General features: G+C 55.2%; 1 protein-coding gene across 1 annotated transcript; it reads right to left on the reverse strand.

Moving 5' to 3' along the window:
- Positions 1-98: 98 nt before the first annotated feature.
- Positions 99-7,341, reverse strand: S1PR5 (sphingosine-1-phosphate receptor 5). Its single transcript, XM_064280650.1, has 2 exons — positions 6,862-7,341; positions 99-4,880 (listed from the first exon to the last, which is right to left on the reverse strand). The coding sequence occupies exon 2, from the start codon at positions 4,853-4,855 to the stop codon at positions 3,605-3,607; it is 1,251 nt and encodes a 416-aa protein (XP_064136720.1). The 5' UTR covers positions 4,856-4,880; positions 6,862-7,341; the 3' UTR covers positions 99-3,604.
- Between the last annotated feature and the right edge of the window lie 3,327 nt (positions 7,342-10,668).

Consider the following 10,668-nt stretch of genomic DNA (forward strand, 5'->3'; position numbering starts at 1 on the left):
CCTGCGGGGTCGCCGCCGTCGCGTGGGGGGCAGCCTCGGGACGCCCGGGAAGGAGGCGGGGAGAGGGTGGGGAGGGCGCGGTGGGGAAGGAGCCGCGATTCCCCGCCCTTCCCTCAGGTGCGGGGCGCCCATCCGAGGCCAGCGGGGCTCCGGGCCCGCCGGGACCATTCCCCCTGAGCGCTGTTGCTCCATCCTGAGTTCGTGGCCAGAGCGTCCCAGCGCAGGGTTGCTGTCCGCGACCTGCTCCTCTCCCTGTAACTGCACACGGCACAGGCCTCGCATTCTGGCGCACGCAGGATCCCGCCAGAATTACCTGCATAGTTGGGATTTTGTTGTCTTTATTTATTACCTCTGATTAAGAGACGCGTGAAGCTCACCTGCCGGAGTTCAAACCCCGGCTCTGCCTCCCGCAGCTCTTAGTTTCCTGCCTGTAAAATGGTAAAATAATAGGACCTTTTACCGGCTAGGTTGTTGTAAGGACTAAATGCGAAGGCGAGCGCCCAATAGATATGAACAATTATTTTTCATGGCAAGGGATACTGATTTGCCACTATCACGGATTGAATTGTGTCCTCCAAAAATACGTGTTGCAAAGCTTAACCTCTTATGCTAGCGGTTATAACCCATTTGGGAATGGGTTGTCTTTGTTATGTTAATGAGCAGGATTAGTGTAGAGTGTGTCTTGAGTCAGTCTCTTTTGAGATACTAAACAACCAAGCAGAAAAGGAAAGAGAGATGCCAAGCTACATGAAGATCACCCAGGAAGCTCAGAAAAGACGAAGACCTTCTTCCAGAGCCTACACAGAGAGAAAGCCTTCCCCTAGAGCCAAAGCAAACCAAACCCAGTGCCGTCGAGTACATTCAGACTTACAGTGACCCTATAGGACAGGGTAGAGCTGCCCCATAGAGTTTCCTAGGAGCGACTGGAGGATTCGAACTGCCAACCCTTTGGTTAGCACTGTAGCACTTAACCACTAGGCCACCAGGGTTTCCAAGAGCCGGCACCCTGAATTTGGACTCCTAGCCTCCTAAACTGTGAGAAAATTAATTTCTGTTTGTTAAAGACACCCACTGTGCTATTTCTGTTATAGCAGCACTAGATAACTGAAACAGCCATTTGCACCGTTTATGATATAAAGTTAACTTTTAAATAAATGTGTTTAAGTTTAGTTTAAAAGGAGTCCATCTAAATGAAAACTAAGTAATAGAAGGGGATGAAGTTTGGGGAGACGCTGAAATGAAGAGCTGTTGGTCTACGAAAGGATTCCGTAAGCCACCAGGATCTGAAATTAAACTGGTGCCCGAAATTGGTGTGGGGTTTCCCCCCCAACCCCTTTGCGTGAAACTACAGTCCCTATCCTCTCCGGGGCGGCGGGGGTGGGGAGCGCTGTTTCATAGTCGGCGAATACGCTGAGTGCCCAGGCTGTGGGGAAACACGCACCCTCCTCGCACGTGCCCCAAGGCAACCTTGCCTATCTATAAATCAAACCTTCACGCCCTGTGACCCAGCAGTGCCATTCGTAGGGATTTATCCAAGATACACTGATACGCGTGCAGGAGGATGTATGTCCAGGGAGGTTTATTGCAGCCCTGTGTATAGTGTGGATTGGACTCAACCCAAATGTCACTCCATGGGGACGTGGCTTAATAAGTGATGGGCACAGCTTTTCTTTTACAGCCATGCTGTGAAATACTATGCAATCGGTTAAAAGGAGCAAGACATTTAGACATTTACTCTATGAATGTTTAACTGAAAAAAAAAAAGATATAAGAACAAAGCAGAATAAAATGTGCATACGTGCAACAATCTCCAAGACCTATTATTACATGGTCAAAACTCCTTTCAGCTTATTTATTCACAGACAGCTCTGGAAGTTTCCCAAGATCGAATCCAGGAAAGGGAAATGGGTGTTTTTTTTGTTTGTTTTTCAATTTTGTGAGATGTAAACAATTCAATAAGTCCCCTACCATCTCGCCATCGAACAATGGGGTGAAATGTCTGGGAAGGCCCCAGACTCCCTTGGAAGTTTAGAAGAGCGTCCGGACTAGGGGCACTAGGGCAAGGGTGGAATTGGGTCCAGTCCCAGAAGCGTCCTGGGACCGTGACCCCCAAGCTTGTGTATGTATATTTCAAGAAACAGGTTGGTTTCTCAGGCGTGTAACCTTCAGGGGGCGGCCCAGGTATGGCCCGCGGAGACGGTCCCCAGGACAGGCCCCCGGCCCTGCAAAAACACCGCCGTCTGGCTGCCTGCAGTTCCGAGACCTCCCACCAGGTGGCACACCACAGTGAAAACCCGACGCCCCCCACCCCTCCCCCGGCCGCCGACAACTCAGGGGTCAGGAATGCTCCTCGGGACGTGCCGGGGCTGTGGCCAGCGTGCCTGGAGCCTTTTATGGGCACAAAGGGGCCTGGTAGTACCCCTGGCTGAGAATGCAGACCCCTGGGGTTTGGGAGTGTCGGTTGGGATCGTCGGGAGGAGCCAGACGCTAGACCTGAGGCCCCCTGGGCCTGGGAGCCTGACTGCCTGGGCTGGAATCCCGGCTGAAAACACTGCAGCAAGGTGCTCACTGCTTGGAGCCTCAGTTTCCTCATCTGTCAAATGGAGGTGACAAAATCTACCTTGCAAAGTTGCTGTGAGGGTGAGAAAAAAACCAAATGTGTGTCCTCAGCCTAGGATTTGTTAAGGCGACTAAACCAAAAAGCCCAGTGCCGTCAATAAACTGTAAATGTTATTAACTTTAAATTTATTATTATTTTTTTTATAATGAGGGATCGACACTGCACTCAAGAAAATTTTGTGCTCAGACAGGATTTGGCTGAATCTCTCAAATTTTGGGGTGCCCTGTCCCTGGCTTCCTTGCCTCTAAAGTGGGGAGTCATCCTTGATTTCTTTCTTTCCTTCACCCCATACCCAATTCCTTGGTAATTTTGTTCACTGCCTCCAAAATCTGTACGGTAACCGCTTGGTCTGAGCCTGGTTGGTGTTCCTATCATGGCTTTCCTGGGCCAGCACCATCACCTCATTCCCCACAGCCTGTCTCCACAGTGGCCAGAGGGAGCCTGTGAACACCCGAGCGAGGTCACCTGGCTCCTCTGTTCAGAACCCTCCATGGTTGCCATCTCATTTAGAGCAAAACCAAAGTCCTCCCCTTCCCCCACAAGACCCTACACAATCTGTTCCCTTGCCTCCTCCTGCACTCCCCCACCAACTCTCTGTCAGACACACCAGGATCCTTGCTTTTCATTGAACACAACAGCCTCAGGGCCTTTGCACCTGCAATTCCTTCCTCCTGAAGTGCCCTTTGTTCAGGTGACCACCATCACTGACACCATGATTGTATTATTACTGGAATTATCGCGTTTATTTCTTCCTGGACCAGAGTTTCAGTACCACAAAGGCAAGATGTAGTCTGTTTTGTTCACTGCTGTGTCCCTAGTGACTAATATAGAGCTTGGCACACAGTAGGCACTCAATAAATAGGGTTTGACTTCAATTAATATATCTGCCCTGTGTCTTCGGCTGCGTTTCCTACAGGTTCCTTTATTTAAAGCAAAAAAGTCTGCAAAATAGCTCTTAGGGAAGGCAATGGCGGGCCTGAGGCATCAGTCTGCAGTGGGCATGGGCACCAGGGTCTGGGCACCCATGGGTGCGCCGGGGCTGCCAATGGAGCCGCTGGTGTCCAGCCCATCCCGTCGGGGCGACGAGCGCTCAGAGTGGCTGGAGCTGCCATCAGTGCAGGGAGGCAGCCATTGGCGCAGGCCGCCGGAAGCCCCAGCCTCGCTCCCGGGCCGCCTGGAATCACCCTGGCCTAGGCCACAGGGGCGACGGCCGCAACAGACGAGACGCAGGAGCGCGTGGCGCAGGTCGCTGTTGGTGAACGTGTAGATAATGGGATTCAGAAGCGAATTGGCCATGGCCAGGCCCAGGAAGGGGTCAGCCTGCAGGAGCACTGGGCAGGCGCGCGCCGGGCATGCCACGTCGAGCAGCAACAGTAGGAAGAGGGGACCCCAGCACGCCACGAAGGCCAGGAGCACCACGCTGAGCGTGCGCAGCAGCGCCAGCGTGCGCGGCGTGCGACGCGCCCGGTCCGAGGCGCCCCCGCTAGCCCCGGGTCGCGCCCGCAGGCGCCGCGAGTTAGCGCGCACCTGGCAGTAGATGCGCGCATAGAGCACACAGATGGCGGCCAGGATGCTGACGAACGCGACCACGCAGAAGAGCACGTAGGCCTTGGCGTAGAGGGGCAGCACTGTGGAGCAGGAGTCTAGGCGGCCCAGGCAGTTCCAACCGAGCCCCGGCAACAGCCCGATGAGCAGCGACGCGCCCCAGGCGGCGGCCGCCAGCGCCAACGTGCGCCCCCGACGGGCGGCGGGCGCGGGTCCCCGGTGCGCCATGGTGAAGCGGCGCTCGAGCGCGATGGCCAGGAGACTCAGCACGGACGCAGCGAGCGCCACGAAGACGCCGCCTTCGCGCGCGAACCAAAGCGCCGGCGACAGACGCAGCGTAAGTGGCCCGGACAGTAGTATGTTGGCGGCATAAGCGGCGCCTGCCAGCAGGTCAGACAGCGTGAGACTTCCCAAGAGCAGGAACATGGGCGCGTGAAAGCGAGGGTGGCGCCCGAGCACGAGCAGCACGGCCAAGTTCTCCAGCACGATGAGCGCGCACACTGCCAGGCACACGACGGCGTCGGCGCGCAGTCCCGCGCCAGGCTGGTAGCGAGCGCCTCGGAGCTTGCCGGTGTAGTTGTAATGCAGGACGATGACTTCGCTCACCGGCGCCGGCCGCAGCAGCCCGGGCTCCATGGGCCGCCCACCCCAAGGCTGCAGAGAGGTGGGGTGCGGCGTCAGGCTGGCCATCCCCCGCGCGCGCTGTCCCCGCGGCCTGCGGAAAGCGGCACGGGTGTGACTTCGCGGCTCTGGGAAAGGGGCCCTCATCCCTGTCCACTACCCCACACGCACGCCGGAGCAAAGGAGGGGCTCGGGATGGAAAGGGGGGTGCCCATGGAGACAGACAAACTCAAGCGGAAGGGACACTGATAATTCACAAGCAAGCCGGGATAGCCGGAGGCATATTCGATCATTAACAGACAGGGTCACACACAAATTCAGGGACTCCTTGACACACATAGTCACAGAGAAAGGCCAAAACACACAGTCACACACCACCATGGAAGCACACAGATGCATTCACACAACAGAGCAACACAGGCTGAGATACCCAGTGACACAAATTCAGCCACACGCAGATGGGGACACATAGTCACACAGACCACCATTTCACCACCTCCACCCACACCACATCCCTCAACCTCGGGCCCACAGCCCCACAGTCTACAGGGCTCTTTCCTGCCCAAACCCCCTCATCCACTCCAAACCGTGAGAAAGCTGATCCTATGTACCCATTTTACAGACACATAGCTGGAGGGCAGCAGACAGGATCCACATGGTACAAACTCTTGCCGAGGGTCACACATGTCATTAGATATAATAACACCTCCCATCTGCGGCTTCACCCTTTAATGCCCTCGAGTTTCCTCTTATTCCAATTTGCATATGAGGAAACCGATGCTCACAATGAGCAGGCACAAAGGTTGTACGCTCCCACACAAATGCATCCACGCAGAAATGGTGGCTCAGTCTCGGGAAACCGAGACCTAATGAGGGGACCAGACTTATTGACACATAGCAAGGACAAATGGAATCCAGACAAATTCAGCCGCACACAGGGAAACGCACGGGAATGAATACAGACGGATAGGGAGTCAATGGCTCAGTTACGCTGAGCTGTGGGGAGGTGAGGCACTAAATCACGCTGACCCGGGCTACACATGCTCTGATGGGTACACCCGCACAGAGGCGCATCGTCCCTCGCCCTGCTAGCCCGAAGGCAGGACTGAGGTAGCGAAGCTTGCAGTGGCGTGGCCCAGAGGGGGCAAGGCCGGCGGATTCCAGACGTCCTCTACCCAGGGCCCCGGACCTAGCCCCAGCGACTATGGCTTCTAGTTCCCTGGGGGCCGCCGGGAAAGACCCAGGAAATCCCAGCAAGGCGCGCTGCCCTAGCAGACCGTGATAACACCAAGCGAGACCCCCTCCGGGCCAGACCGAGCCCCGCGTCCCCTGGAACCGGTGCAGCACACTCACCCCTGTGCCCGGCGGTGCGCCCCCAGTCGCCGCGCTGACCGGAGCCGAGTGAGCAGACGCTACGCGGGGGCGGGACAGGATCCGACAGGCGCGGGGCGGGCCCGCGAGGCCGAGGACCCAGCGGTCGGAAGCAATTGCCCCCTCCCCTTGGGGCCCGGGCACACAGCCCGTGGCTGCCAGCCTGTGCCACCCGGCGCGGAACCGGAGTGCGCCCCGGCGGCGACTGGCACAGGCGAACCCTCGGCTCCCGCTCTGATCCTGGGCTTCGTTCCCCGGCTCCGTCGCGTTGGTGGGCCTGGAGACCAGGAGGTGGAGGGTTCCCCAGCAGGGGCGGTCCCGGACTCAGCCCCTTGCCCCCATCAGAGGGATCCCGGTGCCCTCCCGCGCGCGGATACAGGCCTGTCCTCATTTTCCGCCCACTTCCCTCCTGAGCCTGGGCAGGCCCCAAGTATGCCCCGTCGCGGGAGGGCCCCGGGCAGCGCCGGTGACGAGAGAGGTCTTCAACAGGAACGGCTGTGCCCTGAACCCCCTCCCCTCAGGCTCCTGGGCCCTGTCCCAGGGCTCGTGGGGGAAGGGCAGGCGCAGGCAGGAGCCTGGTGGGAATTTCCCGCTCCAGAGATAAGGAGGGTCTGGCTCATCCGATCCCGTGGGGCCTGGGTTTTTCTCCTTCCCGCCGTCTCTTCCACCCTTGTCGCTCTGGACAATGTGATTTAATCATTTACCGTGTTTCTGGGCTGCGTCTGCACCAGCCTGTCAGCTCCACGGGGACAGGGCTTTGTGTCTGTCGTGGGTACTGCAAGGAACACGGCCAGTGCCCAATATGTGCCTGCCGAGTGACTGAAAGAATGACTGTCTCTTTCACTGTGTGTGTCTCTCTCGTCGCGTCTCTCAGAGTCTCACCCTGCCTATCTCTTGGTCTCTGTTTCTCCCTGTTTCAGTCTCTGTCTTTCCGTGCTGTCTGTGTTTTTCTCTGCTGGTGTCGCTCTCCCACGCCTCTCCTAGGCTGCTGCTTCTCCAACTGGCCAGTCCCAGCTGGGCCCGCACCCCCATCCCCAGGTCCCAAGAGCTTCCGGGCCGGGCCCAGCTCCCCCATCCTCAGACCAGTGCCAGAGGCTGGCGGTGGGACTGGGCCTGGCCGCCGCGACCTTCACCGGGACAGTTCCCTTTGGCCCCGCGGATCCAGGGCCAGTGCCCGCTGCTCTCTTCGGGGAAGAGGGGTACTGGACAGCACCTGCTTGCTCCGACCAATCAAAGACCGCTCGCGAGGGCAGCGCTGCCAATGAGGCTCGGCGGCGACACCCACGGTGAGGGGGCATTAACGCTTCGGTGCCTGGCACACCGCAGCCTTGAGGACCAAGCCCCAGTCCTCGCCCTCTGGGGTGAACTTGGAGATCCCCAGCGCGGGAGGGCGACACCTGCCATACAGCAGGCGTTCAATATATGATCTCTTTCAGCAAAGGGGAAGCCGCACCCAGCGGCCTCTCCACACCTCGCAGGCGGCATCCTCGCCTCCCTGGGGCCCTGTGGAGGAGGGGAGCTTTTCCGGCCTGCGGGTCGCGGGCCCATTGCCCCTCACCTCCACCGCCTCCCTGCCCCTCTTTCCCATGAACTGGGCCCTTGGGGACCCAGGCTCCAGCCCCTGGGCCAGATGCCTGGAGCCCCTTGAACGCCTTCCTGCTTTCCACCCCTACCCTCCCTTCCATACCCGGCAGCCACAGGATGTTTCATAAAACTCAGGCCACCCTCCTCCCCTGCTCCAAACCCTGCCACGGCTCCTTATGTCACTCAAAGTAAAAGCCAAAGTCTTCACCTTGGCCCATAAGGCCCTCCAGATCTGTCTCTTCTCAGAACTTCTCTCCTCCCATTCTCCCTCCAGTGCACTGACCTCCTCATAGCTCCTTACACCTTTCATCTCTGCACTTTTGGGCTTGCAGACCACTCCGCCTGGAACACCCTTCCCCTGCCTAGTCATCTCCTTATAGAGGCCTCCCCTGATCCCTACCCCTCTCTCCTTCAACACACACAAGCTCTCACATGGCAACTGGCACCATCTGAAATTCCGTGGCTCATTTATTCATCATCTGGCCTATTGTATGACTCTGTCCTAGACCCTCAGCTCCAGGAAGGCAGGGACTGTCTCTGTTCTTCTGTCCAGAGCTGTGTAAGGGTTAAGGGCACAGAACCTGGAGCCAGGAGACCAGAGTTCAAATCCCTGCTCAGCCACTTCGTGATCTACAATCCTGGGTGAGTGATGTCCTACTCTGAGCCTCAGTGGCCTCATCTGTAAAATGGAGCTAAAACAGTCCTGATTCCAAGGGCTGTTGTTGAGGATGTAAGAAGTGGTTGGAACAGAGCCCCAGCACACACTGAGAGCCCAATAAGGGTTAGCTGTGGCTACTATTGGTCACCAGAGTATCCCTGTGAGGAATTAAGAGGGGATTAGTCTCAGACCCAGCCAGCCCCCCACCCCCAGCCCAACCTGGTCCCATCCCAGGCCAAGTGCACCCCTGGCATCCATGTTCCTGCCACTACCTGCCCGTCAGATGCATGCCTGGGCTGGCATACCCACCTAGCAAGTTCTGCTGCCAAGGGGCTGGGTCCGTCCCGCCAGGTCTGTGCCCACTCTCACCAAGCCAAGTCCGCACCCCTGAAAGAGCAAAATGCTTCCCATGGCCCCTCAGACCCTGGCCCCACCCAGAGTGCTGTTGCAGAGCCTCTCATTCATTCATTCACCTCCTCACCAGCCTGCACACAGGCCAGAGGCACAAATGTGCAACAGAGAGCTGCATGTGTGCTGACAACTTTCCCAGGGCCAGAAACCAGAGCAGTCAGAGTTTGGGGGTCTCAAACTGGACCCTACCTACAAGGCGTCTTTGTTCAGCTCAGTGAGGCTCCCTGTCAAAAATTGTTCTGAACTGTAAAGAAACCCTTACTCTCGTTGGTAAATTTGTTTTTCACAGCAGTTGTTGTTGTTAGGTGCCATCGAGTCAGTTCCAATACATAGCGACCCTATCCACAACAGAACAAAACACTGCCTGCTCCTGCTCCCGCTCCCTTCTCACAATCGTTGTTATGCTTGAGTCCATTGTTGCAGCGACTGTGTCAGTCCATCTTGTTGAGGGTCGTCCTCTTTTTTACTGACCCTCTACATTACCAAGCACGATGTCCTTTTCTATGGACTGATTCCTCCTGATAACATGTCCAAAGTATGTGAGACGAAGTCTCGCCATCCTTGTGTCTAAGGAATATTCTGGTTGTACTTCTTCCAAGACAGGTTTGTTTGTTCTTTTGATGGCCAATGGTATATTCAATATTTTACATGGTACACGCTAACAATTCTGAAACTACTCGTATGCTAGGGTTGAACAAGCTCTTCCGCACTGTGCCATCAGGGCTCCAGTAAGTATATTGTAAATAAGTAAATATTTACTTAAGTAAATATAAAAATAATGACTCACTGTTGAAGAGGAAGTTACAAATAAGCAAAGAGGGAATACTAGACTTAAACTTGTGATGCCGGACTAGGGCTATCAGTGTGAACTCATGTTTATTTTGATATACTGTATATGCAGATAAAGGAGCCCTCGTGGCTCTGTGGTTAAGCACTCAGCTGCTAATCAAAAGGTTGGAGATTTGAACCCACCAGCTGCTCCTCAGGAGAAAGATGTGGCGGTCTACTTCCATAAAGATTACAGCGTTGGAAACCCTATAGGGCAGTTCTACTCTGCCCTACAAGGTCACTCACTATGAGTTGGAATTGACTGGACCACAATGGGTTTTTTTTTTTTTGGTTTTATATGCAGACACGGTAAAATCTTGTGAAAGCTAAAACCAGTGTAAGGCGGAAACATGTCAGAGAAAGGAAAGGTTATATATTTTCCGCTAAAACAAGTGAAGAAAAGTGGTAAGATTGCACCCTGTCAAAGGCAGAAAACTTGCGAGACCTGGAAAAACAAGGCAGTCCTGTTGAGTTCCGGCTTTCACAGTTTTCATTGTAGATAGACACAAAAGTAAATACAGATACATATGTATATGTGTACACGGATTAGTATAACCAAAAAGCCAAACCAGTTGCAGTTGAGGTGACCGTCCAGTTGATTCTGACTCATGGCAACCCCATGTGTGTTGTAGAGTTGTGCTCCATCAGGTTTTCAGTGGCTGAATTTTTGGAAGTAGATTGCCAAGCCATTCTTCTGAGGCAACCCTGAGTTAACATACACACACATATTTCCTAACTTTGCTGAGGCCCCAGAAGCAATGACACTCCAGTAGCAATGAGTACACCTAGCACTCAAAACTTGGTTTCTAATACCATCTCCAAAACGAGGAACTAGGGCTCCTTGGGCAAATGGCTAATTCTAGGGCTGGGGCAGGGAAAACACAAGATGAGCTTGGAGCCAGAAAATACTAGGAAAAAAACCCAAAACTCAAAATGTCAAAAATAGACAAGAGCCAACCTGAAAGAACTCCCAACGGCCAAACTGGAACAATTTGAACAACAAAATAAATAGCAATCATTTTAGATTACA

This window comes from Loxodonta africana, chromosome 3 (genome assembly GCF_030014295.1).
Source record: "Loxodonta africana isolate mLoxAfr1 chromosome 3, mLoxAfr1.hap2, whole genome shotgun sequence".
NCBI lineage: Eukaryota > Metazoa > Chordata > Mammalia > Proboscidea > Elephantidae > Loxodonta > Loxodonta africana.

What these genes read in the sequence shown, in the direction of transcription:
- S1PR5 (XM_064280650.1), bottom strand. Translation starts at nt 4,855, where the DNA reads ATGGCCAGCCTGACGCCGCACCCCACCTCTCTGCAGCCTTGGGGTGGG.